Below are 27,074 nucleotides of genomic sequence, written 5' to 3' on the forward strand. Positions count from 1 at the left end.
ACTGTGATGGAGAAGCAAGTACCTGTCGTGGATTTCTGAATCAGTGCCAGATCCACTTCAGCCTGTATAATAGGACATTTTCGTCTGATGGCGCAAGGGTCGATTTCATCATGTCTCTCCTCACTGGCAAGACTCTTGCATGGGTGAACCCTATCTGGGAGAGACAAGGACCAGAGACCCGTGACTTCCAAGCCTTCCTACGGACTTTTCGTATGGTGTTTGAGGAGCCTGGTCGGGTCTCATCTGCAGAGGCTTCTTTGATTAACCTACGCCAAGGAGACACCTCCGTGAGTGAGTACGCCATCCACATTGGCACCCTGGCGGGAGAGCTGTTATGGAACAATGAGGCCCTGGTGGCTGCATTCCGGCATAGACTGGCTCCTAAAATTAAGGACGAACTTGCCGCTTGGGATCTGCCGTCTACCCTGGATGACCTCATCCTTCTGTCCGCCCGGATTGATATACAGATCCGAAAACGCCTCCAAGAGGTTAGACGGGAGGGAGTCCTCCCCAGTCTGGCTCCTACTTTGCAGCAACCCCTGTTGTCCTCAGATGCCGATCCTCCCAAGGAGTCTCTGATGATGGACCAGTGTAAGTTATCCACCCAGGAGAGACAACGCAGACGCACTTCTGGACCCTGTCTTTATTGCGGCCTCGGTGGCCATCCTGTGCGCCTGTATCCCCGAAGATACCAAAGCCTAGGGTTGCTAGGAGTGACAACCTTGGGTATGAATGGACTTCCGTCTAAATTGTCCATACCTGTGACCATAGTGTCCGGTGAGAGAATGCATCAGGTCTCTGCATATCTGGACTCTGGATCCGCTGCTAATTTCATCCGTAGAGACCTGGTGGACCTTCTGCAATTACCAACCACCCCTCTGGAGAGCCCGTTGACCGTTGCTTCCATAAATGCACTACCTCTGCCAGACCCAGTTATAGCTGTGACCAAGCCGCTGAGGCTCCAATTAGGGGCTAGTCACTCCGAACTCCTTTCCTTCTATGTCCTATCCAAAGTTGTTAACCCTGTGTTGTTGGACCTGCCTTGGCTCCAACTGCATTCCCCAGTCCAGGACTGGAATTCTGGAGAGGTTCTCCAGTGGGGCCCTGAGTGTCAAAGCCGTTGCCTGGTGCAGATTCGTTCGGTTCAGACTTCTCTGCCTTGGCAGGATTGCCGAGTCATTATGCTGCATTTTCGGACGTTTTCATTGAGAGGGAGGCGGAGACATTGCCTCCACACCGGGGGTTTGACTGTCCTATCGAGCTGAACCCTGGTGCATCCCTTCCCCGTGGTAGGGTATATAATTTCTCCTTGCCAGAGACTCTGTCCATGACCGCTTATATGAAAGATAACTTGGAGAGGGGCTTCATACGAAAAGCTTCCTCCCCGGCAGGAGCCAGGTTCTTTTTTGTCAAAAAGAAAGATGGCTCTCTTCGTCCTTGTACCGACTACTGAGGTCTCAACCAGATCACGTTGAAGAATAAATATCCGTTGCCACTGATCTCTGAACTGTTTGATCGTATACGTGGTGCCAAGATTTTTTCTAAACTAGACCTGAGTGGGGCTTACAACCTAGTCCGGATTCGCCAGGGTGATGAATGGAAGACTGCATTTAACACCCATGATGGATACTAAGAGTATCTAGTAATGCCCTTCGGCCTGTGTAATGCTCCCGCGGTCTTCCAGGAGTTTGTTTATTACATATTCCGTGACCTCCTCTATGTTTGTGTTGTAGTCTACCTTGATGACATCTTGATTTTTTCTCCAGATCCTATGACACATCAGAGACATGTCCGTCAAGTTCTGCTACGGTTAAGGGAGAATCGTCTGTACGCCAAGTTGTAGAAGTGCGTGTTTGACAGAGATGCTCTACCCTTCCTGGGCTACACCGTCTCGAATCGAGGTCTCGAGATGGATCCTGAGAAGTTAAAGACTGTCCTGGAATGGCCATACAGCGCTTTGTGGGATTCGCCAATTTTTACAGACAGTTTATTCCGAACATTTCCTCACTGACTTCTCCCATCTCTAACCTTACTAAGAAGGATATGAACGCCAAGGTGTGGACTCCCGAGTCCGCATTCAATAGCTTGAAGTGTGCCTTCACGTCAGCCTCTATCCTCCATCATCCGGATGTCTCTTTACAGTTCTCGTTGGAGGTGGACGCGTCCTCTGTCGGTGCTGGCGCACTCCTGTTCCCGAGAGGTCCCAAGGGCAAGTCAAGGGTAAGTGGATATTTCTCTAAGCTCTTCTCTTCCGCAGAACGCAACTACTCGATTGGGGATCGGGAGTTACTGGCCATAAAATTGGCTCTGGAAGAGCGGAGACATCTACTAGAGGGCGCAGCTCATCCGATCCTAATTTTTACAGACCACAAGAATCTGACCTACCTCCAGATGGCCCAACGGCTGAACCCTCGTCGTCAGGCCAGGTGGTCACTGATTCTTTACCAGGTTCCAGTTTGAGATCCATTATCGCCCGGCCGACAAGAATGTGAGGGTCGATGCCTTGTCCAGGTCTTTCGAGACGGAAGACACCATGGAGATTCCACAGAATATTATTGATCCGTCTTGCATTGTCTCTGTCAATCCCCTGAAAGTTGGGGACATTCCTCCAGGGAGGACTTTTGTGCGCCTGGCTGATCGTGGAAGAATCCTCCGCTGGGGACACTCCTCTAGACTGGCAGGTCACGCGGGGGTCCATAAGACCCGGGATCTGACTGCTCGTCATTTCTGGTGGCCCACACTGCCCAAGGACATTATGGACTTTGTTTCTTCCTGTTCTGTATGTGCAGCCAACAAGGTCGCTCACTCCAGACCTGCTGGTCTGCTTCAGCCATTGCCTGTGCCCAATGCTCCCTGGCAGCATATAGCTATGGACTTTATTACGGATCTGCCTCTCTCTGCCAGATGCAGTACTGTCTGGGTGGTGGTGGATCAATTTTAGAAGATGGCCCACTTCGTTCCTCTGACCGGTCTTCCTTCTGCTCCTCAGTTGGCCAAGCTGTTCATCCAACACATCTTCCGCCTGCACAGCTTGCCGTGGCATATTGCGTCTGATCGAGGGGTTCAGTTTACCTCAAAGTTCTGGAGAGCCCTCTGCGGACTCCTTGGTGTGAAGTTGGACTTTTCCTCAGCCTACCATCCTCAGTCCAATGGTCAGGTCGAGAGGATCAATCAGATCTTGGAGAACTACCTACGCCACTTCATCTCCAAGCAGCATGATGACTAGGTGCAGTGGCTCCCATGGGCTGAATTTTCCTACAATAATCACACCAGCGAGTCCACAAGGAATTCACCGTTCTTCATTGTCTATGGCCAGCACCCACGAATTCCTCTCTCAGTGCCCGATACTTCCGAGGTACCAGCGGCTGACTCCGCTTTTAGAGACTTCCTGCAGATCTGCCAGCAGACTCGATCCTCCATCCTAATGGCAGTCGACCGCATGAAACGGAAGGCTGACACAAGGAGAAGAGAACCCCCTCAGTTTCTTCCTGGCACGAGGGTCTGGCTGTCTTCCAGGAATATCCGACTAAGGGTGCCGTCATGCAAATTTGCTCTCAGGTTCCTCGGATCCTTTGAGATCCTACAGCAGATCAACCCTGTCGCCTACAAGCTTCGGCTGCCTCCTACCCTCAAGATCCCCAACTCCTTCCACGTCTCCCTCCTGAAGCTGGTGGTTCTGAACCGCTATACCACAACTCCTAGCCCTGTGGTTGCTTCCAGCGGCCCTTCAGACACCTTTGAGGTTAAGGAGATCTTGGACAATAAAAAAGTAAGAGGAAAGACTTTTTATTTGGTGGATTGGAGGGGGTTTGGTCCTGAAGAGAGGTCTTGGGAGCCACAGGAGAACCTCAATGCTCTTACTCTTCTGAAGAAGTTTCTCTCTCGCTCTGGTCCCAAGAAGAGGGGGCGTAAGAGGGGGAATACTGTAGTGTCCATGGCTGCAGGCTGTCAGCTCCAATCCCCCCCTGACAGCCACAGCCACGAGTCGGCAAGCGCTGGCCCCAGCCTCCTCCTCAGGAGAAGCCAGCGCTCGCTTCGACTCACCTCAGCTGGATCCCGTAGGGAACTTTGATGAACTTTGAACCCATGAGTACCCTGGACTATAAGAGGGGTCGAGCCCCCTGCTTCTATGCCTGAGCATTGTTGATGTTTCCTAAGTTTGTATGTGATGGCCTCCTAGTGTTTTCCTGTTCCTGTACCTGTTCTTAGCATTCCATACTATCCTGGTCGAGCACTGTGCTGTGACAAAGTCGTGCCGTGCTGTATCCCACATCTGACCTGCTTCACCTCGCCTGACGTCTACCTGCTGCTTAGTCCAAGCCGAGCCTGCCGTGCTGCTGTCCGATCTGCCACAGGTACCTATACGAACTATAGATATTGACCTGCGCCCTGTTGGCCAACTCCCTTACCGCCAACGCGGTACGGCCCAGTGGGTCCACAGACCCTTCGTGACAGAATTGAGTGCTTGCCAATAGAAGTTTGCAAAACTGACAATTTAAAACCCTTTTTTTCCTTCTTAGCTTCTGTCCTACTGTGTAGCTGACTAGGGGGAGGGGTTAATTGCTCTCAGGTGATATAAATTTGCCTGCAGGCCTAAGTTGAGCTTGCTCTGTTTTGTGCTTGCTAAATTAAGTGGTTTGTGGATCAAGTGGAGTTATTAAACCTGAGTTAAAAAGAGGAGTTAAAGTCCCTGTGTAACGTCTATGGCCGCGGACCGTCGTCCTGACTTACCCTCTGACGGCCGCGGCCATGGACGTGTGAGTTCTCGGCGGCATCTCCCTCCTGAGAGACGCCAGCGCTCACTTCCTGGTCCGGACACTGTCTCCCGCAGGGCGCGCGCACGGCCTTAAAGAGCCAGTGCATGCACAGTTTCAGAAAATCTGCAATTAGCCCAGAATGCTGCTGGACTATAAAAGGGGCTCTGCCCTCTTGATCATTGCCTGAGCGTTGTTGTGTTACCTAAAGTTTGTCATTGCAAATGGTCTCCTAGTGTTTTCCTAGTGTTTTCCAGTTCCCAGTGTTCCCCGTTCCTGCTGCCTGTACCCTGTATCCCGTGCTACCGCGCTTCTGTGCCGTCAAGAGTCGCGTTGTGTCTTCCGCTGCATCTATTGTGTCACACCCCGCCGGGTGTCTGTCTACTGTCGAAGCCTCAGCTTAGCCTGAATCGACTGCTACTGTCTACATTGCCTCAGGTACACTTTCTGGACTATAGACATTGTATTGTACCTGTTTGGCCAGCTACTAACCCGCTACGCGGTACGGCCCACTGGGTCCACACCAGGCGCCGTGACACTCTGTATTGTTCACTGTTTTTTTTGTAACTGGGATAAGGGATAGCAAGATCGGAGGTTTTCTTCAGTGCACAGTTTGCCATATGTATGTACGACTGGGGCCGGAGTTCCAGGGTCAATACCTTTGTGGCAGATGTGAGCATGTTCTTCACCTGGAAGCTCGCATTAGAGATCTGGAGGAGCAAAATGCAACACTGAGGGCGATAGACAATCTTGAGCGAAGCATGCTGCTCACTGAGCAAGTAGTTAGTGGGGTAGAACTGGAGGGTGAAGACATCGGTAAGCAGGATCAGGCAAGTAGCTGGGTTAATGTAGTTAGGGGCAGTAGAAAGGGGTTCAAGAAAAGGAAGGCCAATCCTGTTTCTGATAGTCCAAGCAAAATTGCCAAGTTGGGTCATGATGCGAGGTTCTCTGTCTCAGAAATGGCAGCCCTAGTGGATACTGATCTCCCGAACCGGGAGAACAGCCCAGCTAGTAGTCGGCGGGATGGTAATGCAGGTAAGCAGGGCCGGCCTTAGGGGTGTGCGACCTGTGCCTTCGCACAGGGCGCATCACTCCAGCAGGTGAAAGGAGGCGCTGCGCTGTCTCCCTTCCCCTGCTTGTTTTAGAACCCCCCGGACTCGGCGACTCACTCAGGCGCTTCTTCACTCAGTGTCGTCGCTACTGCTGTAGCAGCCATGGCTGCTAGCGGCAACACCGGGCATGAGGGCGGTGGCGCCGCTAGCAGCCGCTGCGGCTGATACAGCGTTAGCGACAGCACTATAGCAGAGCAGGGAAGTATCTCCCTGCTCTGCTATCTGTAGCTCTATGAAGGAGCGGAATACCCATGTGGCCGGGGATGCCGCTCCTGGAGCGCTCCGTTTGATATCTCTGTCCATATATGGACAGTGACATCAGGGAAAACTCCTGAAGCAGAATCCCTGTCCACAGCGTTGCCGACGCTGTTACCAGGGATTCCACTCCAGGAGAAGACAATGACGTTGTTAAGGATCTGCCAGACACAGCTTCTGTGTCGACGCCCGTGGTTAATCAGTCTGCACCTGCTCCTAGGTCTGATAGTGTGTCTCGATCTTCTACCACTCAGGCTGGGAGGCTGATGAGTGGCAGAGCCTATCACAGCCTGGCCAGACGGAGCTAGCTCCCGCCCTCTGTCTATTTATACCTTCATTCCCTGCTCCTCCTTTGCCTGTGATTCTGCCTTTTTCCTGGCTCTGCTGCTGTTGCTTGTACTATTGTCTTCTGCTTCTTATTGACCCTGGCTTTACTGACTACTCTCCTGCTCTGCGTTTGGTACCTCGTAAACTCCTGGTTTGACTCGGCTCGTTCACTACTCTTGTTGCTCACGGTTTTGCCATGGGCAACTGCCCCATTTCCCTTAGCTTCTGTGTACCCTTGTCTGATGTGCACATATTGAGCGTAGGGACCGTCGCCCAGTTGTACGCCGTCGCCTAGGACGGGCCGTGCAAGTAGGCAGGGACTGAGTGGCGGGTAGATTAGGGCTCACCTGTCTGTCTCCCTACCCCGTCATTACAGACGTCACTGTCCATAAATGGACACAGACAACAGGAGCTTCTCCTGGAGTGGAATCCCCAGTCACAGCGTCGGCATACATGAACAGAGAAATCAAGCGGAGCGCTCCAGGAGCGGAATCCCCAGCCACACTGGGTTTCCGCTTCTTCAGGGAGCTACAGTGGCGCTATCTACAGGAAGGGGGGTGCTATCTACAAGGGGGCTCTGGGCTGTGTGACACTACCCATATGGGGGCTGAGGGCTGTGTGGAACTACCCACAAGGGGGCTGAGGGCTGTGTGGCACTACCAACAAGGGGGCTGGGTCTGTGTGGCACTCCCTACCAGGGATCTGTGTGGCACACCCTACCAGGGTGCTGTGTGGCACTCCCTACGAGGGGGCTGTGTGGCACTCCCTACGAGGTGGCTGTGTGGCACTCCCTACCAGGGGGCTGTGTGGAACTCTCTACAGGGGGCTGTGTGGCACTCTTTCCTCTTTGCATGAGCGCACCCTTGCTTCTAAGTGGTTAACCTCCTCGTCATCTCACTGGTGGCTCTATCTGCCATTCTCAATTGAGGAGGGCTGGTCCTGCCTAGTCTGATCCTATTGGTTCAGTACAGTTACACACCCTCTAGTACGTCATTGGAGACTTCCTTAACACAGAGAATTTTCCGGCGCGCAGTCATTAGCCCCGATAACCCCTGAGGACGCTACATCTGTAGCGAAACATGTCGGGAGGGCTCTTCTAATTTTAATACATGCCTGGACACTGGGTACACTGATAGTCTACTTATGAGGCTGCAACTATAATCAGCGGTCTCTGTGCTTAGATCGGACGCCTTAGCCAATAGGTGTCATATACACGTGCACTTGTGCAACAATTACCTAGGTTCTCTGGCCCTTTTCAGGCATTGATAATTTTAATCCTATATGTTTGGTTTGTCTGTTCGCTAAATATAGCATAATAAAGACTTAGAATTTTAGTCGTAGCTGGGAAATAGGGCTATCTTGCCTGTTGGCATCAGTTCGTTCGTTCGTTCGTTCGTTCGTTCGTTCGTTCGTTCGTTCGTTCGTTCGTTTATATATTGAGCCCGCCAGCTACCAAGGGTCTACAGTATATCTGTTTGCAAACGGAAACAATTGGCACCGGATCGGTCACCATTGAAATCTTTGGTTTCAATTTGTGTCTGTCAAGGCTCCTATTCCGACGGAAAGCTTCAACAGAACGTCGGAACGGAGCCCTAGCGCAGATGTGAATGAAGCCTAATAAAGTGGTAGTAAAGATATTCACCGATCAGTTATAACATTGAAACCACCAGTGACAGGTGATGTAAAGAACATGAATTGTCTTGTTACAATGGCTCCTATCAAGGGGTGTGATATATTAGGCAGCAAGTAAGCAGTCAGTTCTTGAGATTGATGTTTTGGAAGCAGAAAAAATGGGCAAGCGCAAGCATCTGAGCGATCTTTAAAAGGGACCAAATTGTGATGGCTGTACGACAGTCAGAGCATCTCCAAAATGGCAGGTCTTGTGTGGTGTTCCAGGCATACAGTGGTTAGTACCTACCAAATGTGGTCCCAGGAAGGACCTTCGCTTACCTGAGAAAGAGATAGCACCAAGCTACTTTGGCACATACCACCTACCTAAACTATGTTGCAGATCAAGTACACCCTTTCATGCCAACATTATTCCCTAGTGGCATTGGCCTCTTTCAGCATGATAATGCGCCCTGGCAAACTGCAAAAATTGCCCAGATCTCAATTCGAAAAACAATTTTGATCCACTTTGCAACATACAGGACTTAAAGGATCGGCTGCTATCGTTTTGGTGCGAGATACCACAGGACCACTTTAGAGGTCTTGTGGAGTCCATGCCTCCATGGGTCAGTGTTATTTTGGTGGCATGAGAGGTACACACAATATTAGTCATGTGGTTTTATGTTATGGCTAATTGGTGTCAAATATAATTATGCATAATATATTGATGAACTTATTGCAATTCTTTGCTGCAAGCAATAAGGTTTACAGAAAATAATACAATACAGGTATACCTTTTGAGACTTCAATTCTTCAGTTACTGCTTGAATTTGGAGCTGCGGATTGTTCCTCTTTTCAAGAGAAATGTTTTCATGATTGGGCGGGAGGCACCCATTCTGTCTCCTTGCTTTCCAAGCAAAGTTCAGTGATGGAGACAATTTTCCAAATTGTTTTGCAGTTACTTCCACTGAAAAAAAAAAACACAAAATTGATTACACTAACCCTGGCAAAGACATTATATCCAAGCCAAGTCACGGAGAGAATTACTGGAATAACTGAGCACTTTGGACTTTGTAAATAACAGCAATTTATTTTTATGAGACTTCTAGTAACCTTCATTAAAAAAGAATGAAACCAGTATGATAAATACATAACTTATTACTAGCATATGTTAATACAAGTCCATCTTTGCTCCAGCAGTTTGTAAAATTTGCCAGTGTACAGTCAAAACGATGCCTCAACTATCTAGATTATCCTAAGAGATGTTAAGACCTCACTATTAATTATACAATTTGTGCCTGCAATTATTTGTTTTATTTTTTTTTGTTTCATTTAGATCATTTAAGTAATGACTACTACTATTTTTTTTATGTAAAATGTTCCCCAATGGGTTATTAACCCTTTCATGACCAATGGGTTATTAAGCCTTTCATGACCAAGGGTCATTGATGCCCCTGTGTCCAGGTCAAATTTTCAATTTCTGATATGCACTTCTTTAAACGATAATATCTTTAAAATCGCTTTGAATATCACAACTATTTTTACTTTTTTTTTTTTTTTACAAGATTTATGAGGCTGTATGGAGCAAGCTCAGGAGCTAAGATGTTCCATATATAGGGGGTGTCAGCTGTTTATACAACTGACACCATTACCAGCCATTTAGCCTCTTAGATGATGCTGTCAATAGCTGCATATCAACGGTTAGACAGAGTAGGGAGCTTGCATGATCACTGGGTGCTAATGGGTTGTCACAGCAGCTGAGGGCCAAATGAATCCCACCAGGTCTGCCATCTTAGTACACCTTTTAGGCCCTTAATAGGATAATGCTGACAGGACAATACACTGAAATACAGAAGTATTGCAGTGTATTATACAAGTGATCGCATGTTCAAGTCCCCTAGTGAGACCAAAAATAATAAACACAAAAAAGTTTTAAAAAATCTTCAAAAAAACCTCCAAAACATTAAAAGTACAATAAAAAATTAATATAATTGGTATCACTGCGTCCGTAGCGATATTTATAGTTATTTATCTCACATGGTGAATGTCATAAAAAATACATATAGTTACATAGTTACATAGTTACATAGTTAGTACGGCTGAAAAAAGACACATGTCCATCAAGTTCAACCAAGGGAAGGGAAAAGGGAAGGAAAAATTTCTACACATAGGAGCTAATATTTTTTTGTTCTAGGAAATTATCTAAACCTTTTTTAAAGCCATTTACTGTCCCTGCTGTGACCAGCTCCTGCGGTAGACTATTCCATAGATTCACAGTTCTCACTGTAAAGAAGCCTTGTCGCCTCTGCAGCTTGAACCTTTTTTTCTCCAGACGGAGGGAGTGCCCCCTTGTTTTTTGAGGGGGTTTTACAAGGAACAGGATTTCACCATATTTTTTGTATGTGCCATTAATATATTTATATAAGTTAAAAAGAAAGTTAAAAAAGAAAGTTAAAAAATGCCAGAATTGCGGTTTGGTCCCCTTGCCTGCCAAAATTGTTTAGTAAAAAGTGATCAAAAAGTCATTTGTGCCCGAAAATATTTCCAATAAAAACCACAGCTTGCCCCACAAAATAAGCCCTCACACAGCTCTATTGAAGGCAAAATAAAAAATTTATACGTCTCAGAATATGGCCAAATAACCCAGAATATGGCCAAATAACCCAAATAACAATGGCATTGCTATTTTTTTTCCATTCCACCCTACAAAATATGTTTTCAAATACCTTATATGGTATATTAAATGTTGGCAATTAAAAAGACAACTTGTCCCGCAAAAAATAATCCCTCATACGGCTGTGTTGATGGAAAAATGAAAAAGCTATGTCTCTTAGAATGTAGGGATGCATAAATGAAAACCGGCTTGTGCCAGGAAGATCTAACCCAGCTGTAACATATCAAAACAATAAGTCAATGATAATTATAAATGAGGATCTGACCAAGATCTGTATACACAAGCGTGGCACAGCAATGACACAGCAAGTGTAAATAAATACAAGAGGTAATTATTTCACAGTCCTGGAAAACACCTAAGGCTGGGTGACATAACAAAAGCAGTACAATCATGAGTCAGATGTAATAGTAATTTAAATAATTAGCTGCCCTTTAAGACTAGAGCTAGACAGTGAAGGTCCTATTGCATGGGCCGTGAAACGAGCGCCAATCAACGAGGCAGCTCGTTGATCGGCGCTCGTTTGCTCCTTTCACAAGGAGCAATGATTGGTTATGTATGGGGATGAGCAATCGTTACTACGATGGTTTGTCCCCATACATTTCCATCATGTCGGTAGCACATCTCAGGGAGATGAGCTGCCGACAAAGATGATTTTTAATGCTGCACAAACGAGCAGATCAGCCAATGAATGAACGTTTTCTAGTTCATCGGCTGATCGTTGTCCTGTTCACCCAGGACAATGAACGCTCATTTGCCCTATCATTGGCCCGTATAAAAGGCTTGTTGCTGATTATCTGCTTTAAGTTGGGTAGTAGGGTCATCTGCTCCAACAATATTGGTCTGTGATACGGTAAACTGAAGTTGTGGTTTATAATGGGTCTTAGTCAAACATGGTATATGTAGAAAAAAGTACCAAAACAATATGAAACTGAAAAATACCTTCTGCTGCTGGATCGGTTTCTTCAAAATGAAAAACACTCCTGCTTATTGTTTGAGTGGGCTTTGAACCACAGATATTACGAACTGTGTTCCTGGAAAAACAAAGAATTAAAGGAACACTCTGGTCAAAAAATGAAAAATCAGACAGCACATGATGTTTATATAGGTTTTCCTTACTTTTACATTGTATAGTATTTGTACTTCCTGGTACTATAGATTTTCCACATTGCAGCACTAAGGGGCCACTATCTCCATGACATTGAGTCAGCTGCATATTTATTATCCCTCCTTACATAGATATCAGTGGGCACGTGCAGCTATGAAAATGAAACTGGCAGTCAGAAACAATGTGCCATGGAGCCTGACTGACAGAAAACATGAGAGATTTATGATACCTCCCAACTTTTGAATTCAGACAAGAGGGACATTTTAAGCCACGCCCCTAACCACGTCCAATATCCCGCATAAACACATCAAATCACAGACAGATCCTTCTGCAAATAACGAGCGCACGTTCTCACTGCGGATCTCTGGACTGTCTGGATATAACAGATATTATGGATCCGGTGAGACCCTGTGGTTGATGACTTTTCAACTGAAAGGTAGCAGAGTTACATGATGGGGATTTTTTTTTCCAGATGTGTAACTCTGCTACCGGTCAATGGAAAAATCATCCACCAGAGCCCCCTTGTAGATCACTCCAAACACAGCCCCCTGTAGATAGCGTCAGACACAGCCCCCCTGTAGATAGCTCCAGATACAGTCCCCCTGTAGATAGCTCCAGACACAGCCCCCTGTACATAGCGTCAGATACAGCCCCCTGTAGATAGCACCACAAACTGCTCCCCTGTAGATAGCGCCACACACAGCCCCCCTGTACATAGCGCCAGATACAGCCCCCTGTACATAGCGCCACACACAGCCCCTCTGTACATAGCTCCACACACAGCCCCCCAGTAGATAGCTCCACACATAGGCCCCCTGTAGATAGCTCCACACACAGCCCCCCTGTAGCTAGCTCTACACACAGCCCCCCCTGTAGATAGCGCCAGACACATCCCCCACTGTAGAAAGCGCCAGACACAGCCCTCCTGTAGGTAGCTCCACACACAGCCCCCCTGTAGATAGCTCCACACACAGCCCCCCTGTAGATAGCGCCACACACAGCCCCCCTGTACATAGCTCCAAACACAGCCCCCCTGTACGTAGCGCAACACAACCCCCTAATACCTTGTGCCACATTGCCGCCAGAGCGGAGAGCGGTAGAGGTAGCCGGCCCTACTGCTGCCACTCTCCGCTCTGCTTTGACGTCACTCACCGTCAGAAGAAGGCAGGAGTCTTGCAGCGGCATTCTCACTGGTGTCGATGCTGGCCCGGGAGTGAACCAGTCCAGTCACCTGACCGGTGAGGTGAGATGACAGGTCAGGTGACTGTACTGGTCCACTCCCGTGCTGGCATCGATCCCAGTCAGAACACCGCCGCAAGACTCCTGCCTTCTTCTGATCACTGCTGCAGTCAGCAGCGATCAGCTGTTTTGATGCAGCGCCCAGCGGGACATTTTGCAGACCTCCCGGGACGGCGGGACAGCGGTGAGAAACCGGGACTGTCCCGCTGGATCCGGGACAGTTGGGAGGTATGGATTTATACATGTTAAAATTATCCAAACCCCATCATCACTTGTGTCCTATTAGTATCCTGCAGGAGAGTAGTCATCATTGTAACATTATATGATGCTCTTTCGTATATTTATATACTGATTCCCAAGCGGCGAAGGACAACAATACTCCATTGTCGTAGTCAGTACAGGCTTCAGCTGCGGCCTAGTAGGGGTCAGTAGGGGATCTCTGTAATGACACCATTTGCATAAATGAAATGCTCGTGGCTTGTAGAGCTTCATGACTCAGACCAAAATCTGCATAAATAAAGTAAAAAAACAAGGATATCTGGGCGCTGTTTTTATTTATACTACCTATTGCTGAGGCTTTTATGCACAACCGAGGAGGGGCGGCAGCTGGTCCTAAACTGCTCAAAGCTACTGTACAGAGTTGTGCGTGTTATTAGCACATCCAGTAGTGGTGAGCACAACGCCGTCACATTCGTAGCTGCAGTACACAGTATTACAGTTTCCTACCATTCACTTGAAGGAAGGAAGCTGTAATACTATATATAGTCGCCAGAAATGTGACTGCGTTGGCCAGTATGTAGCTGTGTATGTGGTAAAAGGGAAGCTGTGGCCGCTCCAAACACCTGATCAGCAGGTTTGCTGAGTTAGGCTCCCACCGATCAGATATATCCTGAGGGTAGTCCATCAATTTTATGTCACTGGATAAGCCCTTTAATATCAAGTGAATTACAAACTGCTCTAAACTTCATATAGCAAAATGCTATTTGTGAAAAGTGTATAGCCTATAAGTAACTAAAAGATCAATTAAGGATTCCACTTACTGTATTTCTTTCCATGGGTGTTTGAGGGAAATATTTTGAAGGGATGAGGATTCCTGTGGAACCGGCATTGAAGCCACAGTTAACCCCACCACTTCAGTTGGTGTCTTTACGGGAGACAAAAAGTCACCATCTACTGATAAAAATGTTTTTTTTTTTTATTATTAGGACACTCAGATACAAAATACTCAGATTAACCCAGAGTTCAACATTAGTTTCAATAAAATGAATGGATGATGTAAAAAATAAATAAATTCTGCAGCGCCTTATCTACTGAAAGAAAAAAGTTTTCTTTCCCCAGGTAGCAGACCTCAGGAGACAGCCAAGCTGCCCCCATACACAATGGATCCGGCAGAGGAATAGGATTACTTTTATTGATATTTCAAACAAAAATTTAATTAATGTAGTTTCTGAATTTTAAATTGGAAACAAACTACAGTCTTTGCTTACCATTTTAGCTTACTAATAGACTAATGACTGGGCTGAGAATTATATTGGGGGGAATTTATATTTAATTTTATGACATTCAAAAGGCGCAAATGCCTTAAAAATCGCAATTAGCTCAAAAAATTTAAACTTTTGAGGCATTTATGCCATTCACGGCACTTTACTACAAAGTGGATGGGGTTAATGGAAGAGAATGTGGCCTTCAGCAGCCCGACCAATTTACTATAATTTATGACAGAAATTGGTGCAAATTATGGCACAAATCCACTCCACTATGAGTTATAGCCCGAGTGGACGGATCAAGATGCCCTCCATTGTGTCTGGGGAGATATTAGGTCTCATTTATAAAAAATGTCAGAAAACAGAAAAAGCCCTGTTACCTAAAACAATCAGGCTGGGTTCGCACAACCTATTTTCAGGCGTAAACGAGGCGTATTATGCCTCGTTTTACGCCTGAAAATAGGGCTACAATACGTCGGCAAACATCTGCCCATTCATTTGAATGGGTTTGCCGACGTATTGTGCAGACGACCTGTAATTTACGCGTCGTCGTTTGACAGCTGTCAAACGACGACGCGTAAATTGTCTGCCTCGGCAAAGAAGTGCAGGGCACTTCTTTGCAACGTAATTTGAGCTGTTCTTCATTGAACTCAATGAAGAGCAGCTCAAGAAATACGAGCGTCACAGACGCCTCGTATATTACGAGGAGCTGCTTTTACGGCTGAAACGACGCAGCTGTTTTCTTCTGAAAACAGGCTGTCATTTCAGCCGTAAATGACAGCTAGCGTGTGAACATACCCTCAATCAGAGCTCAGCTTTCACTTCTTAAAAAAATTAAAGCTGCGCTGTGATCGGTTGCTATGGGCAAAAAAGCTAAGTTTTCAGTGAGACCGTTTTGATATTATCCAACATGCTGTAAAATCTCATTGTAATTAATGGATAAATCAATCAATCCTTCCCTTTCATTTTATATAAATATATAAATATGTTAGAAATATTTTAAAACAGCAATTATATATATGCAGGAGCTGAAATCTTTACTGATGTACTAAACAAACGCATTCCGACACTCATTTCAAGAGATAACCGCATTTAAGCAGCCATCTCTCCCTAGAAATCAATATTATTAAGAGTAAAGAAAATACTAAAAAAAAGAAAACTACCTTATTTACAACCAAGTTTATTTCCATTAATCTAAGTAATAGGGTATATAATTATTTTTTTAAAGAAAAAGCTTTTAATGTTTCTTTAAAAATTAACAGTTTTAATGTAGTTTTCAAATATGTGGATTGCAAAATGGATCAATGAGGCCTTATTTACACGAACGTGTTAAACGTCCGTGGGACGGCTATTGAAACAGCGGCCGTCCCACGGACCTATGTAAATCATTGTGGCCGTTCACACAGCCGTTGTTTCAACGTACCGTGTGAAGGGTCCGTGCGAAAATAGGACATGTCCGTTCTTTTCGCGCATCACGCATCCCTCCATGTCCGAGATGCGCAGCGCTCGTGTGAATCAGGCCTAAGTCTGTGTTCACATCTGTGTTTTGAATTCCATTGTTCTGCTTTATCGTAGGTGCAGAACAACAAGAGTACCGTATGCTTCGCCTGACGGATTTTGCTGGACAAAATAGTGCAGCCATTGACGCAGACATGAACAAGGCCTTATAAGTCTAGTCCAATATTTGCCCTATGCAATTGTATGAAGATGAAAGTATAGAAACAGTAACAGATTGAAATGAAGATGAAGGCTGTATCCCATACATACCTGCATTGTGAAGATTGTCCTCACTGTTAAGAATATCTGAAGACATAATTCCAGTATGGATTTTCAACGCATTTTTACAATATTCCCATCTCTTTCGCTGCAGTTGCTGCAACCAGTACATCTTGGCATGATTGTTAATTGCCTTAGTGAAAATACAAATTAGATTAGAGGGACAATAACCTAAATTGATATCAATGGTGACGGAAAGTTTGCTAAAGGTTTCCGCTTGTCACCGTTGTGACAGGGTTCCATTGTTTTGACAGAATCTATAGGGCAGTCGACTGCGCTAATGGTTGCGTCAAGAACAACGGAACCCTGTCACAGCGGTGACAAACGGAAACCTTTATCAACCTTTCCGTCACCATTGAGATCAATGGTGAGGGAAACAGAAGCTGCGGTTTCAGTTTGCCTTTCCGTTGAGGGGTTACCCCAGGGGCGTAGCTAGGGGGGGCAGGCGGGGCACGTACCCCAGGCGCAAACTTAGAGGGGGGGCGCCAGCGCCACCCCCTCCTGCAGTATAATTGTACCTGCATCTATAGGACACAGGTACAATTAGAAGCAATGAATGGCCGGGTACGTTCCGTGCCCGGCCATTCAGCGCCTTTCTACGAGTGAAGCGGCGTGATACTTTGCGCCGCTTGCATCGTTGAAAGGTGCTGAATGACAGGGAGTCGTTCTGCCCAGCCAATCAGCGCCTTTCATAGACGCTTCGTTCAACCCCAGGAGACCTGCGCAGAAGAGAGCAGGTCTCTATTGCCGGATGGGATTAAGGTGAGTTTAAATAGTTTGTTATTTTATTGTAATAAAAAAGTATGTGGCTTTATCTACGGGGGTGGCTTTATCTACAGGGGGGGCTTTATCTACGGGGGGAGCTTTAGCTACAGGGGGGCTATATAATGGGGTGGGCTATATATGGAGCACTATATACAGGGGTGGGCTATATCTACTGGAGGGGCTATATACAGGGGTGGGCTATCTATGGAGCACTATATACAGGGGTAGGCTATATCTACAGGGGGCTATATACAGGGGTGGGCTATCTGTGGAGCACTATATACAGGGGTGGACTATATGTGGAGCACTATATACAGGGGTGGTCTATATCTACAGGGGGGCTATATACAGTGGTGGGCTATCTTTGGAGCACTATATAAAAGGGGTGGACTATATGTGGAGCACTATATACAGGGGTGGGCTATATCTACAGGGGTCTATATACAGGGGTGGGTTATCTATGGAGCACTATATACAGGGGTGGGCTAAATCTACAGGGGGGCTATATACAGGGGTGGGTTATCTGTGGAGCACTATATACAGGGGTGGGCTATCTGTGGAGCACTATAGGGGGAGCTGTTTGTGGGACACTATATACAGGGGTGGGCACTATCTACCGGGGGCTTTATGGCAGGCACTATCTACAGGGGGCACGGTGTGTGTGTGTGTGGAGGGGGGTTGTGGGACACAGTGTATGGTGTATGGTACGCTATTATATTTAGGGACGTAGTGTGTGGTATAATGAGAACTTTATCTTTGTTTATAGGTGTAGAAATGTTGGAATAGTGAGAAGCTGAAGACATCTGAGCGGCAAACTGCAGAAATGGGTCGTGACCGGGAGAAGTCATCATAGAGGTCTGGACCGGATGTAGAAAGAGAACTAGAATCTGAGACATCACCGGTGGGTCACTTAATGTAAATGTTTATTCTGCCTCTAATCAGTAATGTAGTCACTGTATGATCTGCAGCGAGATGATGGGTGGTATGATTATGATATAATTTATTTTTGGTGAAACAGCATCTCCCGGCATATCCTTACCATTGTTCGGGCCATGCTGGGAGCTGGAAACAAATTAGTGCAAACCTATACGGCAGGGGTTGCACTAAATTGAGCTGTATTTGTGCTGGTGCTGTATATATGTATTGAGCTTGGTTCTGGTGTTGTGTATAGAAATATATTGCTTGTAAAATGTACAAATGTTTTTATGCTCGAGTTACATAAAAAGAAATGTGGAAAATAAATGACACGTCATTGATTGGTAGAGAAAACAAACATGGCGAGGGGGAAGGAGATATTGGGAAAGAGGTTGGGGGGGGGCGCCAAACTTAATCTTTGCTCCGGGTGCTGGAGAACCTAGCTATGCCTCTGGGTTACCTGACGGAAATCTCAGACGGAACCCCTCAACGGAAGGGCAACGGTGTTGTGAACACAGCCTAACAAATATAGTAGGCTTAGATACAGGGCCCATGTGCATGTGTGATACGGTTTGTTGGATCCTGTGTCTAAGCCTACCACAAGGTAGGCTTGGATACAGGGTCCAGCAGACAGTAATCTTATACAGTATGGGTATGTGCACACGTAGAGTTTTCAGCCGTTTTTCAGGACGTTTACGTTCCAACGGGGCGTTTTTTTATGCCTCGTTTTTCAAAAACGGCACGTAAAAAGTTGCCCCTGAAAAAGAAGTGCATGTCATGTTTTTGGAGCCGCTTTTCATTAACTCTATAGAAAAACAGCTCCAAAAACGGTCGTGAAAAACGTGAGTTTGAATAAAAAACGTCTGAAAATCAGGAGCTGTTTTCCCTTCAAAGCAGCTCCGTATTTTCAGAAATTTTTGGCTAAGCGTGTGAACATACCCTATGGCTTAAAGGGGTTGTCCTGTCCCTAAACATTGATGGCCTATCCTAAAAATAGGCCATCAATAGCTAATGGGTCGGGGTCCGACTCCCGGGACCCCCGCCAATCAGCTGTTTTGAAGGGAGTGCAGCGCTCGTACAAGCGCTGCTTCCCCTTCATTTCCCTTACTTGCTCACACTGTGAATCACTGACACGTCTGTGTCGGCGATTCACAGTGTGAGAAAGTGACCGGAATGAAGTGGAAGCAGCGCTCGTATGAGAGCTGCACCCCCTTCAAAACAGCTGATTGGCGGGGGTCCCGGGAGTTGGACCCCGACCTATCAGCTCCAGCAGTGGCATTAAACTTACCCTCGTCTTCGGCCGCAGTGAAGGTCCTGACCCCATCCAGTGTCGGTATGTTGTGCGTAGTGCATAGCGTTGTGACGTCAGGACCTCCGCTGCGCTACGGAACAAGCAAGGTAAGCACTGTCAGTTACTATAGTAACGGAGGCCCGTGTAGTTTATACATAGGCCCCAGTTACTATAGTAACTTTTCATTGATGTGGTGCGGGCGACGGCGGGCCCCCAATTGTGACCGCTGCGACCCCTATAGTTACGCCACTGGATCGCTTACATGATCGTATTGCAGTATATCGTGCTTCTTACTGTCTCTGAGGCAGAGCTTCATAGGAGTACAAAGATCGCGTCGCGGAGGGGGGTTGATAGCACATCGGAGGGGGCAGTCCCCTCATTCTAACGCTTTAGATGCTGCGGTCGTGATTGACAATGGCATCTAAGGGGTTAAATGGATGGAATTAAGGTGCTCTTTGATTTCACCGTTGTAGTGAGGTGTCAGCTGTATTACACAGCCGTCACCTGCAAAGTATGAAACGAGCTCATCCCATGATCCCGCTCCATACTTGCCCTTAATGGCTAAAACTTACATGTATGTGGCATGTCGTTAAAGGGTTAAATTACTTGAAACCTGCATGTTTTTATGGGCCAATGTTCAATAATTATGCTATATTAGGGACCTGCTATTTATATAGTTCCCCTGGTATGACCTCGTCAATTGCCCTTTCCTGAGTCCCCTTTTTTGACATTTTGGTGATCAAGCAGTTCTGCCTGTTGGAAACTCAAGCAATCAGGTCTAGTTCACATTGTGTTTTTTGCCCCCCGCATTTAGCGCGTACATCAGGAAAGCTCATGATGCACATGCTAAACATGACTATAGGGCTCCATTAGTCCGAAGGAGATCATAAGTATCCTTTTGGTGTTCATCGGGCTGGTATACATTAGTTTACCTTAAGACTACATTTTAAAAAAAACATACTTTTTTTTAATTTGGGAGCCTATCGGTGACGGATGCCACTGTATGGCATGTGCCACAGGTATACAATAAACATATATGTCAGCTTCCTATATATATGGACAGTGGTGTCAGGAGCTTCCCAGACACGTAGTTTCCGGGCAGAGCATCGGAAGCAATATGCCCACGGGCTTTGATGCTCTGGCCGGGGACTCCGGCATTGTAACACTCCTGACATCACTGTCCATATATGGAAAGTAATGTCAAGGGCTTCTTCGGGCACAGTGCTTCAGGCAGCGGTCTGCCTGGGGGGGGGGGTTATGGCGATGTGTGCCACTGCATGCCTACACAGTGGGGTACGTTGCAGGTTTCCGTAGGAGGTATACGTTAATGTATACCTTCGATGGCAGGCGATGTGAACTAGGCCTCAGATGCTACATCCACATTTCCCCTGCAAAGTGACCTGCCTATTTTACTTCTATTCAATGTGTGTGTTGTGCCTTCAGTGAAAATAGGAAAAACTAAAGTGAAACAGTTACACACCTTTAGGATATAGGCTTTTGTTGGCGTTTTAATTTCAAATATTCCTTCTTCAGCTTCCATGCTGAAATGAAAAGTGGCTGCATGCAGATCTATATTTCCAAGCGGACAAACATCCGTAGCCATTCTATAGTAGAGTAAATGGCACTTCTTTTCATCGTAACAAAAAAAGCGGTACTTCCAAGGTTTTAGGGGCCCTTTAATTCCAAGTTTATAAAGATATCCACATAGCTTTTTAGGCTTTTCTTCTCCACTTTCTTTACTTTGAGTAAGGGAAGGAACATCAATGGCAGCACCTGTGGTATGTTCTTCACAATGTATAGATGTCTCAGCAATTGGCTCATAATTCAAAGGCCTATCTGGAATTCCAATTTCTGGAAGTGTTTGCTCATGGATTTCAGCTACCTTGTCATTTCCATCTACTTCATTCATCTTTTCCCAAAAAATATACCTGAAATAATGAGCAAGTAAATAACTGGAAGCTCCTATATGAGGTTTTTATATGTTAGTGTATTTATCCATCAAATAAAAAATTATTTTATGACTTAATTAAAATAGGTTTACAAATAAAAATAAAATGACAAAAAATGTATCTGTTCTTAAAGTAATTTATTTGCATTAAAAATGTAACCTCAAGAGACAATCCAATAATCTTTGTGAATGAATACAAACATACAGGGTCTCATTTATCAAAACTGTAAGGGTAAGGCCACATGGTGCAGTCACGGTGCGTTTATGTTGCGTTTTTAATCCTCAGCAAGTCATTTTTAAATTGAAGTCAATGGTGAAATTTTGGTTAGGAACAGACTGCTGCTATTATATGACAATGTGTTTTTTGTGCAGTTAACTGAATCTTCATAATGTCCGACCGCATGCAGTTAATGACCGTGCCGTCAAAGTTGTTGCTGAACTGGTTGCGTTTTTGCTAACAGTTCTGCAATGCATTGTAATGAACTATATACAGGAAACACCTAACAAACTTCAACACGGGTGAAAACTATGTCCATCAATTATTTCCTTTAAAAACGCAATAGAATTCCAGCATTATAGAGACAAAAAACGCATGCAGTTGACCGCGTGCGGTTTTCAAAAGCAACAAAACCGCGTCAACGACACACCGTGTGGCCTTACCCTTACTAAGCAAAATGTTCCATAATTCTGGCAAAAATTGCACCAAAAAAGTGGACGCCCAATTTCTTATGTGTTTTAGACACTTTTTACACCTTTAGAGAGGCTCTGTCACCACATTATAAGTGCCCTATCTTGTAAATAATGTGATTGGTGCCGTAACGTAGATTACAGCAGTGTTTTTTTATTTAGAAAAACGATCTATTTTCACCAAGTTATGGCCTATTTTAGCTTTATGCTAATGACTTTCTTAATAACTTGGTGAAGATAGATCGTTTTTCTAAATAAAAACCACTGCTGTAATCTACATTACAGCGCCGATCACATTATGTACAAGATAGGCCACTTATAATGTGGTGACAGAGCCTCTTTAAAGACAGTTTGAAAAGTTTGTAGAAAACGGCATTCACCATTTTTTATTTTTTTTTGCACAAAATATTGAGGTAAAGTAAGCCAGGTAAAATAGAGAAACATGTCTGAACAAGACTAGCAAGATGCGCCAAATTTATCATACAGAGTGTGTCACTGTGATAAGTTTGGGGTAGTTTCTTCCTATCTGGTCTAGTTTTATGCTGTCTATCTTTAACCCCTTGGCAACATCTGACGCACTGTCACAACAGAGATACGCCATCACAATATGGGGTAGGGTCTTGAGCTGAGTCTCCACCATACGCGGCGGGTTCTGGCTGTTTCAAATACCCTTCTGCAATGGCTGGGATCGGAGATTACTCAGATCCTGGGTGTTTAAATCCTCAGATGCCGCAATCAGTCCCTTGATCGCCCTTCCCATGTCAAAATCGCAGGTTTAATAGTAGAGCACAGATAAAAACTGCAGTATATAGCATAAATAAACCATAGATCGCATGTTTAGCTCCCCTAGGGGAACAAAAAAAAAGTAAATAAATGTTTTTAACTAAAAATTTAAAATTTGCCCAAAGTTTCCAATTTTTCACAAAACATTATATAAGATATAAAAAAAGAAACATAATTGGTATTGCCACGTCTCACACAGAGTATTTTGGGGGAGGAATATCTGCCTCAAAATTCAGTTTGGAACTTTGAGGCAGATATTCCTCTCCCTGCACGCCGATTTTCGCGGCGATTATCGCGCCGTTTTTCGCCCGCAGCCATTGAGCGCCGCGGGCATAAAACAGCGAGAAATACGCTTTCTCCTGCCTCCCATTGAAGTCAATGGGAGGTCAGAGGCGGAAGCGCCCGAAGATAGGGCATGTCGCTTCTTTTTCCCGCGAGGTAGTTTTACTGCTCGCGGGAAAAAGACGCCGACGCCTCCCATTGAAATCAATGGGAGGCGTTCTCGGGCCGTTTTTGCCGAGTTTTGCGACGCGGTTTCCGCGTCAAAAAACTCGGCAAAATACCCCGTGTGAACATAGCCTAAAAGTCCAAACTATTAAAATATTATGTTATTTAACCTGTTGGGTGTAGATCACCTCGTTTCCCCCAAAAAATGTAATAAAAAGTGATCAAAAAGTTATATGTACCTCAAAATGGTGCCAATAAAAACGACATCTCGCCCCGCAAAGTCCTTACACCGCTCAATTGACAGAAAAATAAAAAAAGTTAAAGTTCTCAGAATATGGCGATACAAAACATTTTTTCTTCAACAAATAGTTTAATCTTTGTAAAATTAGTAAAACATAAAAAAATATATATAAATTTGGTATCGCCGTAATCATTGACCCGCAGAATAAAGTTAACAGTTTAACAGTTTCTCCTGAACGTAAAAACAAAACCCAAACACCAATGGAGGAATCACTGTTTTTGTCCCCATTCCACTCAATGTTTTTCAGATTCCCACCAGTGGCGTAACTACCGCCGTAGCGACTGCTACGGGGCCCGTGTCGCCCGCCGGCACGGGCCCCCACCATGGCCGCAGGCTCCGCTAGCAGCCGCTATGGCTGCTACAGCGGGACGCCACTGAACACTACGGCAGAGCAGGGAGGTATCTCCCCGCTCTGCAATTAAACAATAGACATGTATCCCCTATCCACAGGATAGGGGATACATGTGTGATCGCTGGCAGCGATAGGGAGAGCGGGGGACTGAAAGTCCCCTGAAGTTCTCCATCACAAACCTCGGACTTCCGGGGTCTGTGTCGGCAGCTCCGTAGAAATGAATGGAGCGCCGGTCACGCTTCTGCGCATGCGTGACCAGCGCTCCTTTAATTTTTATTGCGCTGCCGACACAGACGCCGGAAGTCAGTGGTTAGTCATGGAGAACTTCAGGGGACTTTCAGTTCTCCCTATCAATGCCAGCGATCACACATGTATTCCCTGTGGATAGGGGATGCATGTTATTTGTAGGACACACTATAGGTCGCATTTTTTTTGGGGGGGGGGCTGTATGGCGTTCCCTACAGGGGGGGGCGCTGTATGGCGTTCCCTACAGGGGGGGGGGCGCTGTATGTCGATCCCTGCAGGGGGGGGGGCGCTGTATGGCGTTCCCTGCAGGGGGGGGCTGTATGGCGTTCCCTGCAGGGGGGGGGCTGTATGGCGTTCCCTGCTGGGGGGGGTGCTTTATGGCGTTCCCTGCAGGGGGGGGCGCTGTATGGCGTTCCCTGCAAGGGGGGGCGCTGTATGGCGTTCCCTGCAGGGGGGGGCGCTGTATGGCGTTCCCTGCAGGGGGGGTGCTGTATGGCTTTCCCTGCAGGGGGGAGCTGAATGGCGTTCCCTGCAGGGGGGCTGTACGGCGTTCCCTGCAGGGGGGCGCTGTATGGCGTTCCCTACAGGGGGGGCGCTGTATGGCGTTCCCTACAGGGGGGGCGCTGTATGGCGTTTCCAACAGGGGGGCGCTGTATGGCGTTCCCTACAGGGGGGGCGCTGTATGGCGTTCCCTACAGGGGGGGCTGTATGGTGTTCTCTACAGGGGGGGCTGTATGGCGTTCTACAGTGGGGGCTGTATGGCTTTAGCGCCATACAGCCCCCTCTGTAGATAACGCCATACAGTCCCCCTGTAGATAACGCCATACAGCCCCCTCTGTAGATAACGCCATACAGTCCCCCTGTAGATAACGCCACACAGTCCCCCTGTAGATAACGCCACACAGTCCCCCCTGTAGATAACGCCACACAGCCCCCCCTTTAGATAACGACACACAGTCCCCCCTGAAGTTAACGCCATACAGTCCCCCTCTGTAGATAACGCCATACAGTCCCCCTCTGTAGATAACGCCATACAGTCCCCCTCTGTAGATAATGCCATACAGTCCCCCTCTGTAGATAACGCCATACAGTCCCCCTGTAGATAACGCCACACAGTTCCCCTGTAGATAACACCATACAGTCCCCCTCTGTAGATAACGCCATACAGTCCCCCTCTGTAGATAACGCCATACAGTCCCCCTCTGTAGATAACACCACACAGCCCCCCCTGTAGATAACGCCACACAGTCCACCTGTAGATAACGCCATACAGCCCCCCTGTAGATAACGCCACACAGTCCCCCTGTAGATAACGCCATACAACCCCCTCTGTAGATAACGCCACAGCCCCCTCTGTAGATAACGCCACACAGTCCCCCCTGTAGAGAACGCCATACAGTCCCCCTCTGTAGAGAACGCCATACAGTCCCCCTCTGTAGATAACGCCATACAGTCCCCCTCTGTAGATAACGCCATACAGTCCCCCCTGTAGATAACGCCATACAGTCCCCCTCTGTAGATAACGCCATACAGTCCCCCTCTGTAGATAACGCCATACAGTCCCCCTCTGTAGATATCTACAGAGGGGGACTGTATGGCGTTATCTACAGAGGGGGACTGTATGGCGTTATCTACAGAGGGGGACTGTATGGCGTTATCTACAGGGGGGACTGTATGTTGTTATCTACAGGGGGGACTGTATGGCGTTATCTACAGAGGGGGACTGTATGGCGTTAACGCCATACAGTCCCCCCTGTAGATAACAACATACAGTCCCCCCTGTAGATAACGCCATACAGTCCCCCCTGTAGATAACGCCATACAGTCCCCCTCTGTAGATAACGCCACAGCCCCCTCTGTAGATAACGCCACACAGTCCCCCCTGTAGAGAACGCCATACAGTCCCCCTCTGTAGAGAACGCCATACAGTCCCCCTCTGTAGATAACGCCATACAGTCCCCCTCTGTAGATAACGCCATACAACCCCCTCTGTAGATAACGCCACAGCCCCCTCTGTAGATAACGCCACACAGTCCCCCCTGTAGAGAACGCCATACAGTCCCCCCTGTAGATAACGCCATACAGTCCCCCTCTGTAGATAACGCCATACAGTCCCCCTCTGTAGATAACGCCATACAGTCCCCCTCTGTAGATATCTACAGAGGGGGACTGTATGGCGTTATCTACAGAGGGGGACTGTATGGCGTTATCTACAGAGGGGGACTGTATGGCGTTATCTACAGGGGGGACTGTATGTTGTTATCTACAGGGGGGACTGTATGGCGTTATCTACAGAGGGGGACTGTATGGCGTTAACGCCATACAGTCCCCCCTGTAGATAACAACATACAGTCCCCCCTGTAGATAACGCCATACAGTCCCCCCTGTAGATAACGCCATACAGTCCCCCTCTGTAGATAACGCCACAGCCCCCTCTGTAGATAACGCCACACAGTCCCCCCTGTAGAGAACGCCATACAGTCCCCCTCTGTAGAGAACGCCATACAGTCCCCCTCTGTAGATAACGCCATACAGTCCCCCTCTGTAGATAACGCCATACAGTCCCCCCTGTAGATAACGCCATACAGTCCCCCTCTGTAGATAACGCCATACAGTCCCCCTCTGTAGATAACGCCATACAGTCCCCCTCTGTAGATAACGCCATACAGTCCCCCCTGTAGATAACGCCATACAGTCCCCCTCTGTAGATAACGCCACAGCCCCCTCTGTAGATAACGCCACACAGTCCCCCCTGTAGAGAACGCCATACAGTCCCCCTCTGTAGATAACGCCATACAGTCCCCCTCTGTAGATAACGCCATACAGTCCCCCCTGTAGATAACGCCATACAGTCCCCCCTGTAGAGAACGCCATACAGTCCCCCTCTGTAGATAACGCCATACAGTCCCCCTCTGTAGATAACGCCATACAGTCCCCCCTGTAGATAACGCCATACAGTCCCCCCTGTAGATAACACCCATACAGTCCCCCCTGTAGATAACGCC

At 46.9% G+C, this 27,074-nt stretch overlaps 1 protein-coding gene across 1 annotated transcript in view; it reads right to left on the minus strand.

Moving 5' to 3' along the window:
* Positions 1 to 21,214, minus strand: part of TBC1D2 (TBC1 domain family member 2) — a 45,085-nt gene extending 23,871 nt beyond the window's left edge. The window contains exons 1-5 of the mRNA XM_075850010.1: positions 20,786 to 21,214; positions 16,326 to 16,467; positions 14,115 to 14,247; positions 11,670 to 11,761; positions 8,851 to 9,023 (exon numbers count right to left, since the gene is read on the minus strand). Of these exons, the coding sequence (XP_075706125.1) occupies positions 8,851 to 9,023; positions 11,670 to 11,761; positions 14,115 to 14,247; positions 16,326 to 16,467; positions 20,786 to 21,214 (969 nt within the window). The remainder of the gene's footprint in view (positions 1 to 8,850; positions 9,024 to 11,669; positions 11,762 to 14,114; positions 14,248 to 16,325; positions 16,468 to 20,785) is intronic.
* Between the last annotated feature and the right edge of the window lie 5,860 nt (positions 21,215 to 27,074).

The sequence above is a fragment of the Rhinoderma darwinii genome, chromosome 1 (genome assembly GCF_050947455.1).
Source record: "Rhinoderma darwinii isolate aRhiDar2 chromosome 1, aRhiDar2.hap1, whole genome shotgun sequence".
Lineage (NCBI taxonomy): Eukaryota > Metazoa > Chordata > Amphibia > Anura > Rhinodermatidae > Rhinoderma > Rhinoderma darwinii.